The sequence below is a fragment of the Trematosphaeria pertusa genome (genome assembly GCF_010094035.1).
Source record: "Trematosphaeria pertusa strain CBS 122368 unplaced genomic scaffold BU26scaffold_3, whole genome shotgun sequence".
NCBI classification, from domain to species: Eukaryota; Fungi; Ascomycota; class Dothideomycetes; order Pleosporales; family Trematosphaeriaceae; genus Trematosphaeria; species Trematosphaeria pertusa.
The window spans coordinates 1,211,371-1,232,988 of record NW_022987214.1 but is presented as its reverse complement, the minus strand read 5'-3'; the positions used below and the strand labels follow the sequence as shown (position 1 = coordinate 1,232,988).

General features: G+C 55.7%; 5 protein-coding genes across 5 annotated transcripts; 2 read left to right on the top strand and 3 right to left on the bottom strand.

Moving 5' to 3' along the window:
• The first annotated feature begins 3 nt into the window (after positions 1-3).
• BU26DRAFT_477216 (uncharacterized protein) lies at positions 4-1,179 on the top strand. Its single transcript, XM_033825595.1, has 2 exons — positions 4-301; positions 398-1,179. The coding sequence occupies exons 1-2, from the start codon at positions 220-222 to the stop codon at positions 946-948; spliced, it is 633 nt and encodes a 210-aa protein (XP_033688192.1). The 5' UTR covers positions 4-219; the 3' UTR covers positions 949-1,179.
• Positions 1,151-7,122, bottom strand: BU26DRAFT_217031 (uncharacterized protein). Its single transcript, XM_033820717.1, has 7 exons — positions 6,839-7,122; positions 6,637-6,716; positions 5,858-6,582; positions 5,000-5,788; positions 4,479-4,946; positions 1,981-4,059; positions 1,151-1,932 (listed from the first exon to the last, which is right to left on the bottom strand). The coding sequence occupies exons 1-7, from the start codon at positions 6,952-6,954 to the stop codon at positions 1,354-1,356; spliced, it is 4,836 nt and encodes a 1,611-aa protein (XP_033688191.1). The 5' UTR covers positions 6,955-7,122; the 3' UTR covers positions 1,151-1,353.
• Positions 7,123-7,578: 456 nt separating this feature from the next.
• BU26DRAFT_216990 (glycoside hydrolase family 3 protein) lies at positions 7,579-10,685 on the bottom strand. The gene is made up of 3 exons (XM_033820716.1): positions 10,374-10,685; positions 8,043-10,324; positions 7,579-7,987 (listed from the first exon to the last, which is right to left on the bottom strand). Exons 1-3 carry the CDS (start codon positions 10,461-10,463, stop codon positions 7,939-7,941), a joined length of 2,421 nt encoding a protein of 806 aa, XP_033688190.1. The 5' UTR covers positions 10,464-10,685; the 3' UTR covers positions 7,579-7,938.
• A 1,769-nt stretch (positions 10,686-12,454) lies between these two features.
• BU26DRAFT_560512 (uncharacterized protein) lies at positions 12,455-19,842 on the bottom strand (the record flags this gene model as incomplete). The annotated part of the gene is made up of 11 exons (XM_033832805.1): positions 12,455-12,819; positions 12,874-13,364; positions 13,413-15,453; positions 15,501-15,927; positions 15,973-16,028; positions 16,077-16,122; positions 16,203-16,415; positions 17,116-17,481; positions 17,532-19,086; positions 19,136-19,584; positions 19,633-19,842. 11 exons carry the CDS (start codon positions 19,840-19,842, stop codon positions 12,455-12,457), a joined length of 6,219 nt encoding a protein of 2,072 aa, XP_033688189.1.
• A 238-nt stretch (positions 19,843-20,080) lies between these two features.
• Positions 20,081-21,504, top strand: BU26DRAFT_216909 (uncharacterized protein). The gene is made up of 2 exons (XM_033820715.1): positions 20,081-20,378; positions 20,431-21,504. Exons 1-2 carry the CDS (start codon positions 20,319-20,321, stop codon positions 21,265-21,267), a joined length of 897 nt encoding a protein of 298 aa, XP_033688188.1. The 5' UTR covers positions 20,081-20,318; the 3' UTR covers positions 21,268-21,504.
• The last annotated feature ends 114 nt before the right edge of the window (positions 21,505-21,618 follow it).

The window sequence follows — 21,618 nt, the reverse complement described above, 5'->3', positions numbered from 1 at the left end:
ATCCGATACCAAAACCACAAAGCTAGCCAGAGCTCTTCAGCATCTTGTCTTACCTAACGATTGCGTGATCAAGCTCCTCCTGTTTACTTCAAATAACGTCAATTGCTCTCCTCAAACGTTAAGCCCCCTATCCACTTAAACCTTCGTGCACTAAGCATCCACCCCACCTCCCAAAGCTCTCAATCCTTTGCACCCACCAAACACCAAACCTCCACCATCATGGCTCTCGCGCCCAAATTCGCCGGCCAGAAACTAGCCTCCTCCTCCATCCAGCCCAAAGCCGTCCACACACTGGAACTCTGTACGTCTGCCCTGCCCTCCCCTCCCCCACCCGCGTCCATCCACCCATCCACCCATCCACCAACCCACCGCTAACACCACACCCGCGCCCCCACAGACCTCGACTACGTCTGCCCCTTCAGCGCCAAAATGTTCGCAACGCTCTACACCACGCCTCTCCGCTCCACGCTGCTCACCACCTACGCCTCGCGCCTGGTAACCATCTTCCGGCAGCAAATCCAGCCGTGGCACCCGTCGTCGACGCTCGCGCACGAAGCCGGGCTCGCGGTGCTCAAGCACGCGCCGGACAAGTTCTGGGCCTTCAGCGCGGCGCTGTTCGCGCAGCAGACCGCGTTCTTCGACGCCAACGTCGTCAACGAGACGCGGAACGCGACGTACAAGCGGCTGGCGCGGATCGCGGGGGACGTGGGCGTTGATGAGGCGGAGGTGTATAAGTTGCTCGAGATTAGTGATAGGCCTGGGGAGGATGGAGCGCTGAATGCGGGGAATGGGGTGACGAATGATGTCAAGGTGCAGGTCAAGGCGAATCGGCTGGTGGGCGTGCATGTCACGCCGACGGTGGTGTTTGATGGCGTGGTTAGGGGCGAGATTAGTAGCAGTTGGACGAGGGAGCAGTGGGAGGAGTGGTTGCAGAAGAATGTTGTGTGACTGGGTGCGGCTGGTCGTCGAGGGTCCGAAGGGAAGTGGAAGCTTTATGGCTGTGGAGGGGATCGATATCACGCTCAAAGACAGACAGGGTATTGCCGGATTGCCGGGATAAAGTAATAGAAACGACTTGCATTTCATATGCCTGATAAAAGAGAAGCAAATAATGGTCTGAGTCGGGTGTATCAAGTAGACTCCTAGAGTAAGAGTGACAAATGACTCCATCACGTACCGCCGCTGAGGTATCATGCCTACGACTGAGGTAAACATCGAGACCAGAAGCCCTAATGAGACATCGAACCCGGATATTATTTTGCCCCGTCCATATTCGCCAATGCACCAAGCCATGGAAAAGAGAACCAAAGACATGCACATGTCCTTTCCTAGAATGACCGAGGAAACCCCGAATTAGATGTAAGGAGCTGTCATCTCCTCGTCCGAGTCATCGCTCTCGTTCTCCACCTTGCGAGGCTCATCCATGTCCTTCTTGAATGCAACTTTTCGCGCCTCCACGTCGTCGCGGCTGAGGTCCTTCATCCATTGGTTGTTGCGGACCAAGACCTCCTGGACGCGGTCCGCTCTAGCATCCTGAAGGGCCTGGTACTCCTCTGTCGGTTTAGGCACGCTCTCGCTCAGACCGGTGCGAGTAGCGTCTGATTGGACGAAGTACTGGATACCGCCAATGCCAGAAGGCTCACTCGCAATGAACTTCATGGTATACATGGCCGGACTGATGGAGACCGTAATCCTATCCATGTTCTTGATGTGCTCGAAGCGGCCATCCTCATTGAGGTCCTCGACCTTTGTGAGACGGTTCTTGAGGTAGGGCCACTGGAGACGGGCGTAGTCGAGCTCTTCAGTAGGTTCGACAGCCATGTATGAAGCGACATAGGCACGCCACCGCTTGACCTTGTCGACCTGGTTGAACTCAAAGGTCGGATCGTCCTTCTTGAACAGCCGCACGTGGGCTTCGGCCTTGTTGGGATCCTGGCAATTGTGAGTAACTATTCGACAGTTCACAGCAGAAGCGCTTACATAGGTGATCCGGTAGGTATCAGCATCCTTCGCATATTTCTCGACCGCTTTCCTATAGCTGATCTCGTTCTTATGTGTGGTTGACTCGTTCACGCGATCCTTCTTGAACAGGTTGTAGATGTCGACAGTCTTGTCCTTGTTGTCGTTGCTCACCACCGCAAGGCTAAACCTCACGAGCGAGCCTAAGAGCCGATCGAAAGAGTACAGCTGCCAGCCAACCTGCAGATAGTATCGTCGCAGAGTCTCCTCGATCTGGCCCATGTCGATTTCGCCGAGAATCTGATCCTGGAGCAGGTCAAGGACCTGCTGGTAGTAGTTCGCAGTCTCGGAAGTGTTCTTGAAGAAGTCCGATGGGAGCTTGTCCATCATCTTGAGCTCGTGCGCGGGCTTGGCCTCCTTGGCGCGTGTAACTATCCTCCGGGTGACGTCTTCATTCTCCTTGAGCTTCAGGAGCCTCTCGTAGAGGTACACAAACATGCGAAAGAAGCAGTAGATCGAAGAGTTAGCGTACATGTTGTACTCAGTGCGCCGATACGGCTCCTCTGGCTCATACTCGCGGTCCTCGAATGCGGTTGGCTGGTCAGTATAGTCAACCCACTGCGCGGGTGTGCGTGCCACTGGGCGCGCGCTGTCTGCAGCAGCTTCGTCCTCAGCTGCTGAAGTAACGTCGGGAGTCGTATCTCGGCTTGCCGATGCGATGCTTTCTTCCTTGTCCTTGCGCGACTTGCCGCGGGGGTCAAGGACATCTCGTCGAAGGTCGCCCTTCTTGTGCTTGTGCGACCGCTGTGACACATCCTCATCGGCGCTCGGGGTGTCTTCTCCCGACTCGTTGGCCGAAGACTCACGGCCAAAACTCTGGACCCGCTGCTCAAACTTGGCCGGATCGATGCCGAAGAATAAGGGAACGAACTCCTTAATGAAGGGGATGACCCTGGAAAAGTCGGCAGCTGTGCTATTCTCGGCAAAGGTAAGGATGAGGCGCGCAACATCGTACAGAACTTCTTCATCCTTGAACGAGAACTTGAACTGGTAGTCTGGCTGCGGGATCTCGTTGATCTCTTGACGACGCTTCTGCTCCTCATAGCGAACCTGGATCTCGTTTTGCAGGGACTTTGGTTGGAACTGGCGCTTGTCCACCTGCTTGACAGACAAGCTTTGGTGATCGAGAGACTTCCAGAAGATCTTCTGGGTTTGGTCGCGCCAGACCTTCTCCCACTCACGCTGCGCAGCTTTCCAGTCTTCCAATTTAGCTTTGAGACGGTGGAGCAGGACCGGAACGACACTCCAGGGCATCTGGAACAGTTCTCGGATGACGTCCTTGCCCTTCTCACGACCGTAGATCTTCATGATCACGCGCTTGTAGATGGTCTCGCTCTGCCCGCCAAGACCCGGTGGCAGCTGGAAATTGACGCGGTCCTCGGGCCTCATAGTGAGTAGTTGATTGGCAATAGGCTCAAGCTGCTGGATTGTGCGGTTGCATGCCTCTATATTAAAGTCGTAGTCATGGCGTTCCTCTTCTATCCTGTGCAGCCCCTCCTCAAACTGGTTCTTGCGGTGGGCCACAAAACCGGAGTCTTCGGAGGCCCAGGTAGGGTGCGACGCCCACTCATCGTTGAGCACGGACCGACAGAGCTCGTCGCGCCCGCTGCAAAGTCGCTCACGCTCGCGCTTAGGAAGGAGTCGGTAACTTGGACCGAGGCTGCGGCAGTTCGAGAGCGATACGCGCGAATTGACAGTCTTTGGACGCGTCGACTGCTGCTCATCTTCTTCGCCGAGGAACTTCTTGAACCAGGCGTACAGCTCCTGATTGCCGCCAATGAAGGACTGCGCCCGGTAAAGCAACAATGACTTGTCGATCAGGTCCTGAGAGAATAGATTGCAAAGCTTCAGGAACTCGTTCATCGTATTCTTGTTACCGATGAACTTTTTAACGCGGTCAAAGAAGGCCAGCTCATCCTGGCTAGGGCTCGTCGTCGCGGTTGGGGGCATAGGTTCAGGCTGACCCGGCGTCAACGTGGGTGACACTGGAGGGCCATCTGGAACCACCGGTTGCTGTTTGGGGTGGCTTGTTTTGGCACGCTTTGGCACGTTAGCGACTCCATCGCAATCAAAAGCGCTGGTGGCTGAAGAGGATCGCTTCCTCTTGCTATAGCTGCTGGGTGGCTGTTCGACGGACTCGTGCAAGGAAGAATCGTGGATAGGAGTTGAAAGAAAAGAACGGGGTGACGAGAAAGTGGTCGACGACGCGGCCGATAAGGTCGGAGCATCGGCATAGATAGAAGCCATAGTAGAAAACGAGAAGGGCTGTTGAGAAATCGCGATGGGGACGGCGAAAGGATGGGTTGTGTGCGGCGATGGAAAAGTGGGAAAAGTGCGAAAGTGTGCAGTGGTAAAAATAGAAGTTGAAGGTGAAGGTGAAGTGAGCACGTGTGGAGCGGTAAACCAACAGCCAACGCAGCGCGCATGAAGAATGGGTGGAAGAAAGCAGCTGAACGTACCTTGTTCGCGTTCCCTTGGCCGTAGGTGCTACGCATGCTAGATGTAGTCACTTCCTGAGTCATCGGCGTGGGCGCGGCGGCTGCCGCACCGCCCGCACCTTGACGCTCGCCGCGTTTCCGCTTGTTGTCCCGATTCGCGGTAGGAGTTGGTGCGAAGTTACCCATAGGAGGCAGCCGCGAAGTATCCGCCCGTGGAGTCTGTTGATGAGGCGGCGCTTGACCGTATGCGGCGTCACCTCGCGCATTGCCCATCATGGCCTCCTCATTGTGCCTTGCAGCCTGCTGAGCTCGATGTTGGGCAGCGGACTCAGGCAGGAACTGCTTGAAGTCTTCTAGGAGGTCGGGCGCAGAGCTAAAGAGACTGGTAACCTGGGCGTAGACATCTTGAATAGGCTTCGACTCTCGCTGGTAGGTCTGCAAGATTTCGAGGAACTGTTTGTAGATGTCTGGTTGCGATGCGAACCGATTCTGGTGATTGTCAGCAGCATGCTAGAGAAGGTTACAAGGACACTCAAACTCACCTTGATCTTGTTCACATAGCTAATGGCGTGGTTGAACTCGACCGGTCCTCGCTTTTCTGCGCCGACACCACCAGCCTGGGCACTAGGGATTGCACCGTTTATCGCCTGACCGGGCAAAGGAGCCGAGGTGTCGCCGCTCGGCGATAAGATCGAGCGGCCAGCAGCTGCAGAGACGGCATTCTGAAGCTGAGACACCCCGCGCTGCTCCTGCTGGTGGGCGAGCGCGGCGGCTGAAGCGACCGCATCTGGATGTGGCCGAGCAGCGGCCTCGGGAGATAGCGGGGCAGGTCCTAGCTGTCCCTGTTGCGCGCCAAAGAGTGGCTGTCCAAGATGACGGTTGTTGGGTGAGAAGGCCGCTTCGTGAGTCTCCGGGGGTTGAGGAGGCCTTAGATCTCTAATATTTTGTGCCCAGCTGCGCGCTTGGGTAGATTCATAGTAGCCTGGTTCGTTCTGCGGAGCCGCGTTTCCGTTCACGGCTGCGCTACGGGGCGGCGAAAGCGGCCTTGGAGCTGGCATAGTGGAGACCATTGTACCCATAGGGGTGGTCACTCGAATAGCATTAGGATCGCCGTTGGTACCGCATTCAATCTTGTACCCAGGAGGAAGGAAAGTGTTGAATCCTTGGATAAGGTTCGGATTCCCTGCGAAGAGCGTAGACACTCGCTCAATGACGCCCGGGGTATCGATCGCTCCGCTCTTGAAGTCTTTCATGATGTCTAGAAATCGATTATAGACGTCGGGGTGCTCCGCGAATTGAACCTTGACTTGGTCAAGATAGCTAAGCGCATCCTACAAGAGTGAGTCAATGGTGGGACGCGTTAAGAGTACCGGGACCCCGTAGGTGGCGCAAATACTTACATTGAGAATAGGTTGCTGACCCTGACCTATCGTCGCCATTGGCCCAGTCGGACCAGCGAAGGACATGAGCATGGAAGGCTGTGGAGACTGCTGCACTGCGTGCAGCATCCTCGGTGCTGCCTCTCCCTGCTGGACTGGCTGCGCTGACGCATTCCCAAACATCGAGCTGGGAGCATTCGGTCCGCCCAAGGGGGCCGCAAGCGACCCAGGACCGCCGAGAGGACCAGATTGGCTAAGCAGGCCATTGGGTCCATGTATCGTCCGTGTCGAAGGAGCCACAGCCACAGGCTGGTGTATCTGTATTGGCCCAGAGTGATTCTCATGGGCGGCCTGCTCATGCTGTTGTCGCTCACGAAGCTCTCGTTCTCGCTGCTCGGCTTCTCGTTTGACGACCTCTTCTTGCTGCGCCGCATGCTGAGCATGCGACTCCATCAGCTCTCGTTCTCTTGTCTCCCGCTCATGAAGCTCTCGCTCTCGGTCCATGTTCGATTGGCCCACCGCTGGACCATGGGGCTGCTGGAGGGTCTGAGAGATTCCCGGCAATGAGTATGGAGGCCCTTGCGGGGTGCCCTGAATGCTCTGTGCGGCGGGCCCTGACTCCGACGAAGGTGGTCGTTGCGCGGACTGATGCGGCGACGCTTGAGGTGGCTGTCCGGTCAGCCCAGACAGTGCGGGCAGATTCTGATTGTGAGCCGCGGCAGCGTTTGATGAGTAGAACGATGCTCCTAATCCGTCGTTAGCAGCGGAATCGCTGAAATTCGTTCGCAGGAGTAGCGTACCAGACGGTGGAGGCAGGACGGGTCCTGAGCCTTGCGCTGGTGACGCATGAGAGGGCGGCTGCTGGTTCGCATTGTTGGGCCTATCATCATTCCCATCGTTAGCACAGAGCCAGTCGAAGGGTGGCGTGCAGATGAGCTCGATAGCTGCTTGATCCATGATCGCTCGCACATCGAGCATGAGTAGGAACGAGAGAGTACATACCCGAATGAGCCCAGTGGCCGTGGCGCTTGGCCTTGGCCTTGCTCTGTTTGCTGCTGACCTGTCACCGATACAGCAGGCTGCGTCGGCGGCCACCCGTCGCGATGCGCTGGGTTCATCTCGGCTTTACAGCTATTCGTCGGCTAGAAGGGCGGATGCGACAGTCGAAGGGAGACGCGTTTGCGGGAGAAAAGGCGTGCCAAAAGCCTGTACTAGCTCATAAGAGCCTTGAACTGGTAGGTGATGGGTTGCGTAGTGTGCGGTGTCGTTCCGCGACCGGAACAAGGCCAGTCGCAGTCCCCAGAGGATAGGGACAGACAGAGCAGCTGAGCTGCGCGATAGCAAGGGCAAAAGACTAGAAAATTAGGCCGCGAGCGTATGCGAACGCCCTGGTGCGACTCTGTGGGGGAGTCGGGTGTAGGAGAAAGTCTCGAGAAGAAGTGACGACTGCGGTGTTAAGCTTGGGAAGGGTGCGATCGAGAAGCAGCACCCCTCGGCGTCACAATTATCCGTGTCCGTGCGTCTGCAGGGGTGAGCCGGTCCGGTCCCTTCAGTCTTGGCACAACACTTCCGCCCTGGAACCCTTCGTAGTCTGAACCAGATATCGACCTTACCGACGAGACTCCAGCCGGTCCGCTAGTGGTTATCCACATGCGTTATGTTTTAGAGATGTGCGTGATAGGTAGCGGATATCTGGCAGCTGCAGTTCGGAAAAAGATCGGGCGAAGACCACGTGAGTCGCCATTCACATCACGTGTCTGCGCCTCTATCTAGGTGGGCGCTTAATAGTTGCTGTTCCGATAGCGCACTTGTGTTGTTGAACATGAACTAGCTCTACGCAGAATACTCGGCTCGACAGCTTCTCTCAATTAGTCATCCAAAGGGAGTTCTATGTTTCCGGCGAGTGAGCTCAGAGCTCACACATGGCAGGCCCGAGTCAGTGTGTTAAGGAATGTATTGCGGACTCTTTCCGCGACGAATGAATCCAAGCAGCGCTAAAGAACCGAACCCTAAGCAGGCGGGCGCCTCCGATGGAACTCCCAACGCCTTCTTCCCAAGAATTGCTCTCCCGGAGCATGCATGCTCCAGCAGATGCCTTAGTTTTAGAAGATCCATGTAAATGACTCCTTCACCTCGAAGCTAAGCTTCGCCCTAGACAAGGAGTTAGTCGCGGCTTCGAAGACAGCGAATCATGAGGAGAACCTACCTGATATCCGCACAGCTCGCTCCGATGAGCACGTCGAACGCGCCCTCCTCCGCGATCCAAGCACCCGACTGCCCCAATGATGTATCGAAGTACCCTACTGAGTACTTGTCCAGCTTCAGCGTCACGTCCTTAGTCTCTCCAGGTTGTAGTAGCACCTTGCCGAATGCTTGGAGCTCCTTCTCTGGTCGCGGGAGGGCGGATCTCACATCCTTGACGTATGCCTGTACGATCTCATGCGCAGCTACCGAGCCGGTGTTAGTGACGGGAATGGTCACTGTAATGCCTTCGGATTCTGACAGCACCATTCTGCTGGCCTTTGGTGTCCCGTACTCGAATGTCGTGTACGTCAGACCGTGTCCGAACGGGAAGAGCGGCGCAATCTTGCTCCGCTCATAATGCCTGTACCCGACGTAGATACCCTCGCCGTAAATAGTCTTCAGGTTCTCCCCGGGCCAGTTGTGATATGATGGGTTGTCCTCGATACGGACGGGGAACGTTGTTGGCAGCTTTCCGCTCGGGCTGGTGTTGCCGAGAAGGACGTCTGCAAGAGCATTTCCAGCTTCTTGGCCCTGGTACCATGCTTGCAGGATCGCTGGGGCTTGGTCGACCCACGGCATGCTGACAGGCGTTCCGGACTGGTTCACGACAATAGTGCGCAGGTTGGCGGCAAGAACGGCTTCGACGAGTCTATCCTGGGAGCCATCCTTAGGAAGGTCCATGGTCTGCCTGTCGTAGCCCTCCGACTCCCATTCAGCGTCGAGACCCACGACCACAACCGCAACATCGGCATCCCTCGCCGTGTCAGCGGCTTCTTGCAGCCGATCAATCTTGTCCTCTTCTTGGTAGCCGATACGGCAGCCACCATAGTCGTGCCGTCGGCCGATAATGGAAACTTTAGATGCCGGTCGAACCTCGTTGGTGCTCTCTACGAGGATATCGACAAGCTTGCCCTCCTCCAGGTAGATCGACTTGAGCACATCCTCGGAAGCAGAGAACATAGCCTCTCCCTCTTCAGTCCAGTCCCAGTTGTCAATGAACAGCTCGCCATTGAGGAAAAGCCTGCCAGGTCCGACTGAGGCGAAGCTAAACATGTGGTTTCCGGATGTCTTGGGTGTGAGGGTAGCCTTCACCTTGAACGAGTAGACTGGGAGAACGGCTTTCGGTGCCGAATCCCATAGCCAAAGATCTGTGCTGACTTTGTGCTGGATGACAGCAGGGTCGCCCTTGAACCTGTCGCCGTGATAGTACTCTAACCGCACGCCCGGCTGACCGTCCGGTGTGGTGCAGTAAGGCGATGCTAGGGGCAACCATTTCGAGCTGTCACAACCCTGCGCAAAGGTGAGTTCGCCATCAAAGCGAGATCGAAGACCATCCCATGGGCTAATCTTGTAGTAAGGGTTCAGGCCAGCGCTACCGCCACCGCTCACAATAGCTCGCTTCACATTCGGTCCGATCATGGCGATCTTCTTAGCGTTCTTGATGGGTAAGACATTGTTCTCGTTCTTCAACAGAGTTAGCCCCTCAATCCCAGTTTGGAGGATCAAGTTCTGGGTTTCCACGTTGTTGATAGACTTCTCGGCAGCTTCTGGGGAGTGGTCATCTAGGCCTTTTGTCCGGTCCACTAGGTAAAGAACATTGCCTGCTGATTGCTCAATCTCCTCGCGCGTGATTTCGCCCTTCTCGAGAGCTTCCAAGACCTGGTCAGGCTTGCGCCATTTCGTCGGCCCTGGCATTTCGATATCTACTCCGGCTTTGATAGAAGGAGCAGTAGCGTACGTTCCGGTCCAGTCAGAGATCACAGCTCCTTCCCAGCCCCACTCTCCTCGCAAAATATCCTTGAGAGAGTGGATGTACTCGTCAGCGTGCACGCCATTGACCATGTTGTAGGAGCTCATGACTGCCCAGGGCGCAGAGTCCCGGACTGCAATCTCAAAGGGCTTGAGGTAGATTTCTCTAAGGGGCCGCTCAGCGATCACGGCATCATAAGCCTGGCGTTCCGTCTCCTGCTCATTCCCAACGAAGTGCTTGATGGTGGCAGCAATGCCTTTGCTTTGCAGTCCACGGATGTAGGATGCGGCCAGCTTTCCAGTGAGATAGGGGTCCTCTGAGTAGGATTCGAAGTTTCGGCCACCAAGCGGAGATCGGTGCATGCAAACTGTGGGCGCCAGCAGCACGTTAGCGCCGCGGGCTTTGGTTTCCTCTCCAAGATGCCGGCCGATTTCCTCCATCAAGTCCACGTTCCATGATGACGCCATCGAGATGCCGCATGGGAACAATGCAGCCTAGGACAATCAGCTCGCTTTCGTGATTACGCCAAGCCGGAGTACTCACGGGCGTGCCGTTAGTGAAGAACTCGCCTCGCGCTCCGTTAGGCCCGTCTGTAGTCTTGATCGAGGGGACGCCTTTGCTAGGAATCGGCATTGTCCGCCAGAAATCTGCTCCTGCTAGTAGGGAGATCTGTGAATGTCAGCTTCTGTATTCTGCCCGCATCTCGTACGACGGCGAAATCCATGAAACTGAATGTGTTGTCACACGAGGAGAGTGTGGGAATAGGATAGACTTGAAGAAAGCGGCTATTGAAAATAAGATAATGCTGGCTTTAGGCATTTCCAGTCTCTCTCCAGGAGCGTCAGAGAACGTGATTTGTGATTTCGTCCATAGCCAAGCGATGAGCAAACGACTCTGCCCAAGTGCTTGAGAATAACGTTGCAGGCGCAATAGCAACCGCATTCGACATGCATTGCTGGGGTCCAAGCGCGGCAGACATGGAGAAAGGCAACCCACCTGCTCTTCCAAGGTCAACCTGGCGGCCAACTCCCTCGCGCGGTCATCCGGCCTCTCGAGCTGAAAAATCTTCTTGCCGGCCATGGTGTCTTCGTCGCTCGGTGACTTCTCTTCTGGCGTGGCAGCAGGTGTCAAATTCGAAGAAATAGGCTGCACCCGGACGAGTGCTTCTTTTATATCGATGCGGTTGACGTCTCCCTCAACCGGACTAGGATTTGCCAGGTCGATTTCAGCCATGGTCAATCAGGCAAGATTAATTCTCAGGCAGGCGGAGTGTCTGGACGAGGGTCCGCGTTCTCGCCACGCAGCCGTGTGTGCTTCGCTCAACCACAGTTCAAGCAGTGCGGAGAAGAGGATGGCGCAAAGGAAGAAATACTCAAGTGACAAGTGTGAGGGAGGTATTGCAGTAGATTGTCATCTTTTAGTACCCGGCGAGGCAATGGGTGATTATCAAACCACGCATCGAGCGAGTCTGGTGGAGCCAGAAGAGAGTCGAATATCCGGATGTATTGGGAACAAGCCTTGTACCTAGCGACGGAACGTAGGGATGTCGCAGATCGCCTACCTAGGCGCCATTGGCCGGTGGAACGGCACTGGGCCGAAGTATACGCGGTCCGCCGCTCCCATCTGCGTGCGTGAGCCTCGCAATGCACTCAATCTAGATCGAGGCGGCCGGGGGCTTGGTTGTGGCGAGCCCAGGGCGACTCTCCGCCAGGCTCCCCCCACCGCGCTGCGTGCGTTGGGGGGCATAGTATGGAGCAGAATTGCCGCGAAGGGTAGCAACATGGCATTGATGGTATGCAGATTGCGGCAGCCAGTCTAGACGTGGCAGCGCGCGTGTCCGCCACCGTGCGCAGGCCCAGGGACGCCCATTCGACGGCTGAGGGGAAAGGCCAGGCGGTGATAGCGGTCCTACACTGCGCGGCGGGCGTGGATACTCCGGAGCTAGTCTGGAATGCACGAGAGAGGCTTCCGCATCGCGTATTGGGCCGTGGTCGGATAAATTTTCGTGTGTGAGGTTGTGTTGGCAGCGTTGGCGTCGGAGGCACGGGATCGTTGCGGCTCGTGCGGGCCTGCACTCCGTCCCAAACGGGGCCGGAGGAGCAGCAACGTGACTGCAGACGGCCCGCCAAGCGCCTTTGATAATCAATTTAGACAGTGTGAGGGTACAACGCCGGACGACGCTCCTTGCTGCAGCTCGAAGACGGGAGCGCGGTCGAGGCTGTCTGTCTGCACCAACAGTCACCCTTCCCTCCGAGCATCACATGTAGACGATATCACGGCAATACCCCGAAAGTACCAACGTGATTGTACAGCAGAACTGACATGTCTATGCCGCCGATGCCTCCGATCGCGTCACAGCAACCGCACCCTCCATATCGACTCCGCTCCCGTCCCGACAGCCGCCGTCAGCCGCCGAAGGACGCTATCGGCTCAGAAACCTGTCCTCCGCGCCATATCGAAACGACCAACGGGCGCCATCGCCAGCGTGATCACTGTTAATCAGAGCGTGCCTCGCTAAGAATGTCGAAACTCTTACCCCTCAGCACCACCGTGCCAACGAGATACGCGCGCAATCACGAACAACGAGATCCTCCGTTCGTCCTTCTGATCGAGCTATATCGCGCTTAGCCCCAGCCGTTATCCTGCGCCTTCCTCCCATGCATAGCCGCCTGCCTCTGTCTCAGCGCTTCTGCCAGGCCGCCAGCAATGCTTCCTCCGCTGTCTCTAGCGCCAACATCCGAGCTGCTAGCTCCGCTCCCAGAATAACCGCTGTCCCGCGCCGGGGTTGCGGCAGCGGGTCTCTTCGCTGCTGGCCGTTTGGCAGGCGGAGCTGGGGGCGTGGCCTTGGCACGGACTCCGTTAGCAGCGGGCCGTGCTGGAGGTGCGGGTGGGGCTGGCGGAGGAGCTGGCCTGTTAAGCACCTCTTCCAAGTATGCAGACGGTGCCCATCCGGAAGCAGACTTGTCTAATCGGCTCGCGAGCCACCAACCTGCAATGTTTGTTAGATTTCAGCGCTATCAGCAGGTGGATAGGGGATGCAAACCGTTGCCCTCTTTCTGGGTGACCAATATAATCTCACCCTTCGTGATACTGAGCTCGCCGTTGGATTGCCCTGAGAAGTCGTACAGGACGCGATAAGTGGGCTCCTTGGGAGCAGGCGGTGCTGCAGGTGGGGGTGGAGGCGGCGCCCGGCTGGAGGATGACGACGCATTGCGTGCGTGAGTGGTACCGTTCGACAACGCGGCGACTGGCTGAGGTAAGGGCTTCGGTTGAGTTGTATGCCTAGGCTGCGCAGGACGGCTGGCAAGCTTCGAAGGACCCCCACCCGGACCCCCGGGACGCAGTAGCTTGCCTTTCGTGATTGGTTTGGCGGCAGCTTGCTTCCCTTTAGGCGTGGGTCTCGAAATCGAGTTAGGTGGCTCGCCAGGACCAGTATGTATGGTACCACTCTTGTACATGTCGTCCCTCGTGACCGCCGGATCCTTGACCACCTTAACCTGCGCGGGTTTTCCGGGTTTCTTGTTGTACTCGATTCTGGAAAACATTAGCACCCACCTAACCCAGGATAGTGGCGCAACTCACGTGTCTCCAATCCTCAGATTTAACGAGCCGCGGAGCACATTCGTCAGATGCGTGAAGAATTCGGTCTTGAACACGCAATTAACCAGTGGATCAGGCTCTTGTGGCGACCCTACGCCGATAGAGAACCAGTCATCCTTCAACGTTGAGGTGCTGATGAACTTGATGGCTCCCACGGGTATTGTTCTCTCAGCTTGGATCTGAATCTGCCGGTTGACCATAACCTGTTTCACCAAGTAGACGTTCCGCTTCGTCAGAATAAGAGTCCGAGGCTCGGGCTTGCTCGAGCGACCAAGTTTAGAAACCAACATTTCAGCCCTGCAGGAGAAGGGAACCTCCTCATTGCTTGAAATGCCGATTGCGTTTGCTATCACCTCGCCTGGTCCGCCTCTGTTCCCAATGCCGAGATAGTCGCCCATGAATCTGCGCGACCCGAGCAAGCTATATCTTCTCCTCTCTTTGCGGCCCTGAAGGACCTTGTGACCTTGATCGCGGAGCTGGATGAATTCCATACCGCCGTTGACTCGCCTCCAGAACCTCTGTATTCGAATGGCACATTCGGTCCGATAACGCAAATAGTTCCTCCAAGCACGTTGGATGCGGATAGCCATGTTGTGCCAATAGCGGTCTCGCATCGTTTCGAGCGCGAAAAGAGTCTCCGGAGTCTTGATAAAGACTTTGGATACACCCATCTGGAATTCTTCGGCGGGTATGTTGGTGTCTCTCAGAATCTGCTTCGCGCCGGTTTCGTAGTCTCCAGTCCAGGTGTACTCGCCGGCGTACGAACACTTCGGAGACAGGAGGAAGAATCGTTCCACGAACTTTTCGAAGGTTTGACGGGACGCAAACCCGGCGCGCCGAATGCGCACGTTCTCCTGCAGGCCAAGGTATTTGATTTGATGGAGGACGTTCGGGGTGTTGTATTCCGTGGGCGACTTGTTCTCATTTGGTTTGATTGTTCGGATGTAGGACGGCTGGCACTTCATCAAAGTGGCGACGAGGTCGTTAGCAGAAGCTTTAATCTTGTCTCCGGCCGTGGGAGGCCTCCTCCTGTTATCGGTGTCGACTTGATGGGGGAAGAGGGTATGAACGAAGGTATTGGAGCTTTGACCGAGAAGCAGAAGCAAGTCTTTTAGGAGTTGATCCTTGTTCTTGTCTGTCATGCCATCCACGGCGTACGACACATCGCCGGCGTAGTGCTTGATGACGAACTGTCCCTGACGTGGTTGGAAGTTCGGGTTGGACGAAAGAGCGTTCAACCTTTGAACAAAGGTCTGATCTGCGGCCGTTGGGTCCGCATGTGCCGTGGCGCAAGCGTCGTTGAGGGCAGCGAAAACACCGGGCGGCCTCTTTTCTTCAATCAGCTCGCACACGACCTTGTTGTCGAAGTACTTGATAGGCGTCCACTTGATCTGTTCTCTAGCGTACTCTTCCTGTTCGGCCTTCAGCGTTAGCTGGATGAAGATCTGCTGGAGCTTCTCGTTCACATAGTTGATGCACAGCTGTTCGAAGCTGTTCCGCTCGAAGATCTCGAATCCGTAAATGTCCAGAATGCCAATCGAATGGGCAAGCGCGCCTCGTGCCTTCAGGGAGACATTTACTCGCTGAACGATCCAGTCGAACAGGTTGAAGTATATACCCTTCGCGAGTGCGTCTCTTACTGCCATCGCCTGAGCTGGATTGAGAGGAACGTCATACACCGAGCCCCTGCGTCCACCTCTGCTTGTCTCCATAACGCGCAGGGTGAGTGCCTTGTTGACGTGTGCGCCGTCCACCTCCAGAAGATAGGCCACAAAATCGATTACTGATTGATCGACAATAGTGGCGTTTCCGGAGTCGTCCTCTTGGAAGGATACGTTCCCTAGCCACAAAATCGCGGAAAGCATGCGGAATATGTTATCTTGCTCGCCCTGAGACAGCCCAATTATTCTCATGGCGTTCAGGGTATCCTTGAAATCGGCGTGATCGTCGATACCTTGGACATCGTAGCATTTCGACCGGCTCGTGTAGACGTACGATTGGGGTTGTTGAATGCCGAAGGTCTCTGCATTCGTTAGCGCGTCTTCTCGGTCCACTTGCAGATGGTCGTACCCCTATAATTCGATGATGCCGCTTTCGCGAACTGGTAGAAAATGTGAAAGTTGCGCTCATTCGTGATCTGCCCCACTACTCTCGACTTCTCGAGGAGGTAGTTGTTGATGTTTGCTCCCACAGGTTCACCCTGCACGTTGAACTGGATTTCAAGATACTTTCCAAATCGCGAGGAGTTGTTGTTCCTGAGCGTCTTTGCGTTTCCGAAGGACTCGAGCAAAGGATTTGTGGCCAGCACCATGTCCTTTATCTCCTGAATCGAGGAGTTGCTGCCTCCGGACACGTTCGCGATATACTGCATTATCCGTTTCGCTGCTTCTGTCTTCCCCGCTCCGGATTCGCCGGAGATGATAACACACTGGTTCTCCTTGTAGGCTTTCATGTTGTAGTACGAGGACTCGGCAATGGCGAAGACGTGCGGAGGCATCTGCATTGTTTAGCTTTGGCGGTACAATGCCATGGAGCGCCATACCTCCAGCCTGTTCTTCCCCCTGTAGCTATCCAGAACCTGCTCTGTGTATATGCCCACTATTCGACGTTAGCAACTGTCTTGAGTGCCTGGAGGCTACCGCATACGATCTCGGAAAGGGTTGACGGACACCAGCACATGTCCAATATATGTCTGCGACCAGGTCAGCCCATAATCCCAAGCCCCGCTCCATATCGAACGGTCGCGGAGCGGGCGCTCGAGGGCGCACGCACGTAGATCTCCGCATTCTCGAATCTCTTCTTGAGATTGTCGTTGATGGCCTCGTTCGAGATCTTGCTTATCAGCGTGAGATCTGAGACTCCGACTTCCTTCTTCTTGGTGGTCTCGAAGACGGCTTTCTTCGTAAATCCCGCCTTCGGGCCGCCGCCAGCAGCCTGCTTGGAACCGCCGGCATCTTTCTTGCGCCCGGCGCGCTTCGTTACCGCCTATACGGATACATGGTCAGCGCCTGTCTTCATTGCGCGGCGGATTCGGAGCGGGCCTACCATGGTTGATGCCCAGACCCGCGCTCAGGTAGCAGGCGTTGTGTCGCGGAACAGAGTAAGGCAATCGGTCCAGTAGTACAAGCAGAGCGCAGCAAAGCGATGGAAAAGAGCGGCGTTTATGGGAGGGTGCCGAAAGGGTAGAGGAGCTCTGCGGATTTGAGTGTGTGAGGTTGAGTGCGGGTCGTCCCAGGCCTCAGTGCAACGATGTCACGGTCGGCGTCGGAACCTTAGCGCGTGGCTGTGGCTGGAGCTTAGGCGACACGCAAGCTCGAGGGCTTGTATGGGCAATTATTCCATGAACACTGCCCACCCGCCGCTGACTACTGGGATTCCTCATCGTTTGCCATGATGACTTCACTGCGCACTCTTTACGTGGCCACAGCCACACGTTCCGAAATGAGAATTGCCATCATTTGCTCCTTCAACCTGTCAATGCTGCCGTATGGACCGACGCGCCGAAGCGGACATGCAAGATTCACCACCAACGAGTGCTAGAAGAGACCGACGTCAACATCGTCAAGACTGAGACGCCGTGTAATGCCAATGCCGGGTAGAAATATCGCCCATCCATAACGCCATCGCTTGCCGACCCAGACCCGTTTCAAAAAGTTCAGACAACATCGCCGCCAAAACGCCCAACGCTCGCCCAGTCATGTCGTTTGTTTTCAGAGGCTATCTGCGGTCCTCTCCACTCATAATTCTTCGGTTCCTCGAGGCAACCTAGGCCCCCCCCTTCGATCCAGCCTTTGACGACAGACTGAACGAACTCAAGCTTGTCTCGCAGCACATTGCTCTCGGTCACGTCTTTGTAGCTGTCTGCCTTGTCGACAGAGCCGTAGAGCAGCTGTTGAAGGGAGCCGTGTAGGGTTTCGCGCGCCTTGACGTGCCTCCATGGAACCTCGCCCGTTTCCTTCAGAGCTGCCGTAGCGTCCAACGGCAAGCATACGAACTTGCCGTACCCAGCGTCCGAGGACAGCACCAGCTTGGTGTGATCCGGGAAGTTGATCTAAACAAAGAATTTAGCAGTGCAACCTCTAGGCCCTTGACACCACAAACCTGAAAGGAACCATCGTCAAACCCCCAGATTCCGACGTTCCCAAGCCGCTGGTAGAATTTCACAAAGTTGGGGCGCTGAGCGTCCTTCCGGGGCCAGTCTTCGTTGCCCAACTGCATGCACATGTACCTCCCAAACTTCTGCCAGTATCCCCGAATATCATCTATACGGCGTTGATCTGTCAATTGGATGCGGGAGAGTCCTTTCGTTTTCCTCGGAGCTGCATAAAACTCGATCGGGATGTTTTCCGCATAGTCCTGGTTCTTGGAGAGCTGTTTCAAATGGTGGAATCCGTCGGTGGAGAAGGCGATAGTCACTGGGTATTGTTCTGTGGCTGTCGTTAAGCACCCCACGCTACCGTCGTCCAATACGTATCCGACGCCGTATTTTCGAGAATAGTCAACCCATTTCGATACGAATGGCAGCTGTGGGGGCTTATCGCGTCTGGAGTATGACGGTTTCCTGTCGAGAGCCCGTGCCAAATTATCTCGAAAGGTGAAGAGACGCGCGAGCACCGCTACAGGATCAGTTGCGGGAAGCTCTGTGCTCACTGTGCGGAACCGGGGCGCGCTCCGCGTAGTTGACGGAGGAGGTGCCGATGGCTGAGGTACTGGCGGGTCCGACTTCTGAACCGTCCTAGAACTGCTCTTCGCGACCCGCAATGGGGGAACTTCCGCAAGAGGTACTTCCTTCTCTTTCGGCACATCCTTGGTCGATCTAGTGCGTGGGATTGTGCGGGTTTCCTTTGGCACCCGCAAAGGCACGGTTGCAGGCGCCGTGGCTGCCGTTACTCGCCCCGGATTTGAGATCTTTCGAACGGTCCTCATTCGCGTCGGCTGCTTGTCCACCACTCGTCGGACCGTCTGACTTTCTTGCGCGGGCTCCGCATTCTCTTTGAGTGTTGGCAATAGTTCTGCTTTCCTCATGCTTCGAGGCGGGCGACCTTTGCTGCGGTCATTTCCGGTCGTCTCGACGAGAGCTTGACCTTCCGAGGATGAGTCCTTCTCCTCTGTAATGTCGCTTAGAGCACCGGCTCCTTGAAAGGGCCAGTGGACGCGTTCTGGGAATGGAAGATACACAATGTCCTTCGCAAACGGTATGCACGGCTGTTTCCCGGATTCGATTTCTTTCTGACAGTCCCTCGCCACTGTCTTGTTCCTCCTGCTGCCATAGGCTCCAAAGGCCTTACCTGGCTCATACTCGCCCACGGCGGATGCCTTGCACAGCGTCCACCATTCTTCCGTATATCCCCTTTTGACCGTTGTGGCGGAGGGTGGCCGTATCTTTGGCCACTTGGGAACGCGCGAGGTGCATGTACCATCCAACTGCAAGGGTATATGTCCCAGCTTGAAGAACGGATGAGCGACAATTTGATCCGGGGTGGGCCGTTCGTCTTCGTGCACCAGCAGAAGCGAGACAACGTCGCGTAGGTCGTCCGTGATCTCGTTCGAAAACTTGGCCAGGTCCGGCCATGAATACTCCCGCGCCTTGAGCTTCCTGTAGATGTCTTCCCGTTTCGCAGCATGGAAGGGCGCCCTGCCTACGGCGAGGGTGTACCTGTTCGAGTGAGTTTTTGTTTACATTTTCCGGATTGAGATATGCTCACATCATAATGCCAATAGCCCACAGGTCGACCTTCTCGTCATGGCCTTTTCCGGTCTTCTCTAGTACTTCTGGTGCCAGATAGTTCGGTGTGCCGCACATGGTTGTCCGACGGATGGCGCCGTAATCGTTCTGAGAGACGAGCAGCGCGGCAAGCCCAAAGTCTCCAACCTTGATGTTCATGTCCCGGTCCAGGAACAGGTTGCCAGTTTTAAGGTCCCGATGCACGATATTCCGCTGGTGGAGATATTTGATAGCCCCGCAGGTTTGGACCATGAATCGCCGGATCTCAGGCATGGTAAAATACTTTCGCTTCTTGATCGCGTCGGCGAGAGAGCCATTCTCGCAAAGCTCGAGGACAACATAGGTGCTCTGTCTGAAGGAGAAGGCGCGGTAGAATTCGACGATGTTCGGATGGGCTAGCTTCGAGTGTATCTGCAGTTCTGTCACAAACTGCAGCGCGTCAGCTATGTACAAGAGCATTGTCAGGGCTCCAAGTACCTTTTGCGCCAGTTTGGGTGGCTCCATTTTGGACTTGACGATCTTCAAAGCGACTGTAGTGTTGCCGAGATGCTCATGCCCCAGCAGCTTCGCTCGATGGCAGATGGCGAAGCCGCCCTTTCCCAGCTGCGGTCCCGTTTCATATTGCAGTCCCTCTGGGTCTCTCACGACCTCTGGCGGTGCGTCGGCGTGGATAGACGGGGCGGACATTGGGTGCTGGAATGTCGAGATGGCCGAGAAGTGTTGGAGTTCGGTGGACCTAAACAAACACTCGCCTATCGTTGACAAGGGAACCTCGGTGCCAAGGCCGCGCTCCTCCCGATCAACTGTGATTCCCGCTCCTGAAGGCTCTCAAATAGTCTGAGTTCTACAAGCGCTCGAGAAATTGTAAACCATTGGCATGTGCATGAAGCGCCGATTAAAGGGTAAAGTAGCCAGAGTATCCATTGTAGACATGCCGAACGCGGTTAGCGCGATCCAAATCCTCCCGGTTCCGAAGGCAACCTCTAGCGACTTCTACCAACTGTTCCACCCCGCTCAATTCACAATTCTGGATCTCCCACACATTGCAATGGGCTGACTGAGACTGCTCACTTTCATGAAGCTGCAATGACTAGTGTATCCCTACACAACCGCCAGAACAACTTCTCCTAACCTTTCCGGAGCTTCCAAGCGCCTAGCCCAGCATGTCTCTGACGCTCAAGATCACCTCTCTGTTCGTCAGGACGCTAGCGAAGCCGATGGCTGTAAGCGGACTTGGTCCAATTCGAATGCCCCTTGCTTACGGTAAACTTCCAGAATGCCATCAAGCGCAATGCCCACGAGCACGAGCGATTCAGGCGGTTGTGTGTCCGGTTCGCACAAGGACTACATCGTATCGATATGCGCATGCGTCTCGGCCTGCTGCAGGATCCCGCAGTTATTGACCGACAGATAGCAAAGGAGGTCGCGGCAGCTGAAGCAGCTCGGAAGAGGTCGCAGGCACCCACAGTGAAGACGGAAGCAGAGACGAAAGCGGAAGAGGCTATGACAAAACAGGAGCGGGAGGCCGCGAAGAAGAAGATAGAGGCGGCACATAAACCGCGGATACGGCCGCTGTCGGAGACAAAGGCTATCGAAATGGGCGCAAACTTTGCCGCCGAGACCTTCATCTTTGCTGTTGGCATAGGAGTTATTGTGTTTGAGCAGTGGCGGCAGAGGCGGAAAGCAAGGAACCAGCGCGACGACATTCGCGAAGACTTGGAGGAGCTTCAAGTTGAGCTAAAGACCGTTAAGGCTGAGCTGGAAGAGATGAAGGCCAGACATCCCGAGTCGGCGACGGGAAAGCTGCTGGGTTTCTGGAAGGGCAAGAACGAGGCTCACAAAAGTGAAGAGAAGCCACAGTCCAAAAAAATGACGCCGTCTGGATCCGAGACAATATCGGCGATGCAGACACCTCCGCCTACACAGGCTGGCCAGCCACGAGTAGTGCAGGCCGGGCTGGAAGAGACAGAGGGGCGACATTCCACCTCAGTTACTGAACAGGTATTGGGCTTCTGGAAAGGCAAGACGGAGAGCCAGAAGGCAGAAAAGAAGACCCAAGCCGAGAACAACACAGCGTCTGACGACGAGCCGTTGTCCCCGCCGCAGAAATGAGCAATTCCGCAGGATAAGCTCTGCATACTACACCTTGTGACTTTGGGATTACTTGGCGGAGGTATTCTGTATTCTTTTGTCGCGCTTAGGAAAGCGAAGTGTGTACGCATTCTCCTCTCATGATACCCAGCCGAGTCTTTGTTAAGACGGCGCATAGAGATCTCCGCTTTGCGCGTCTTGAAATCCTACGTGTACAGTATGCTGTTGTGATAACAGGAAATGGTGACCAGCTGGTATGTGGCCTCTTTCCGTCACAATTGAGCAAAAATTCCCTACCTCTACAAGAAGCTTGTTTAGTTCTCTTCATGGCTGCTCTGAGTGGTTGTACGTGGGTCGCCGGTCGTGCCTTCC

Excerpts from the sequence above, each read along its gene's own strand:
- BU26DRAFT_477216 (XM_033825595.1), top strand. The coding sequence starts at position 220 with ATGGCTCTCGCGCCCAAATTCGCCGGCCAGAAACTAGCCTCCTCCTCC. Across the intron at positions 302-397 it reads CGTCCACACACTGGAACTCT|ACCTCGACTACGTCTGCCCC; the intron begins GTACGTCTGCCC and ends GCGCCCCCACAG.
- BU26DRAFT_216909 (XM_033820715.1), top strand. The coding sequence starts at position 20,319 with ATGTCTCTGACGCTCAAGATCACCTCTCTGTTCGTCAGGACGCTAGCG. Across the intron at positions 20,379-20,430 it reads CGCTAGCGAAGCCGATGGCT|AATGCCATCAAGCGCAATGC; the intron begins GTAAGCGGACTT and ends GTAAACTTCCAG.
- BU26DRAFT_217031 (XM_033820717.1), bottom strand. The coding sequence starts at position 6,954 with ATGAACCCAGCGCATCGCGACGGGTGGCCGCCGACGCAGCCTGCTGTA. Across the intron at positions 6,717-6,838 it reads CGGCCACTGGGCTCATTCGG|GCCCAACAATGCGAACCAGC; the intron begins GTATGTACTCTC and ends GAATGATGATAG. Across the intron at positions 6,583-6,636 it reads CGTCCTGCCTCCACCGTCTG|GAGCATCGTTCTACTCATCA; the intron begins GTACGCTACTCC and ends ACGACGGATTAG.
- BU26DRAFT_216990 (XM_033820716.1), bottom strand. The coding sequence starts at position 10,463 with ATGCCGATTCCTAGCAAAGGCGTCCCCTCGATCAAGACTACAGACGGG. Across the intron at positions 10,325-10,373 it reads TCTTCACTAACGGCACGCCC|GCTGCATTGTTCCCATGCGG; the intron begins GTGAGTACTCCG and ends TGATTGTCCTAG. Across the intron at positions 7,988-8,042 it reads GCGAGCTGTGCGGATATCAG|GGCGAAGCTTAGCTTCGAGG; the intron begins GTAGGTTCTCCT and ends CTCCTTGTCTAG.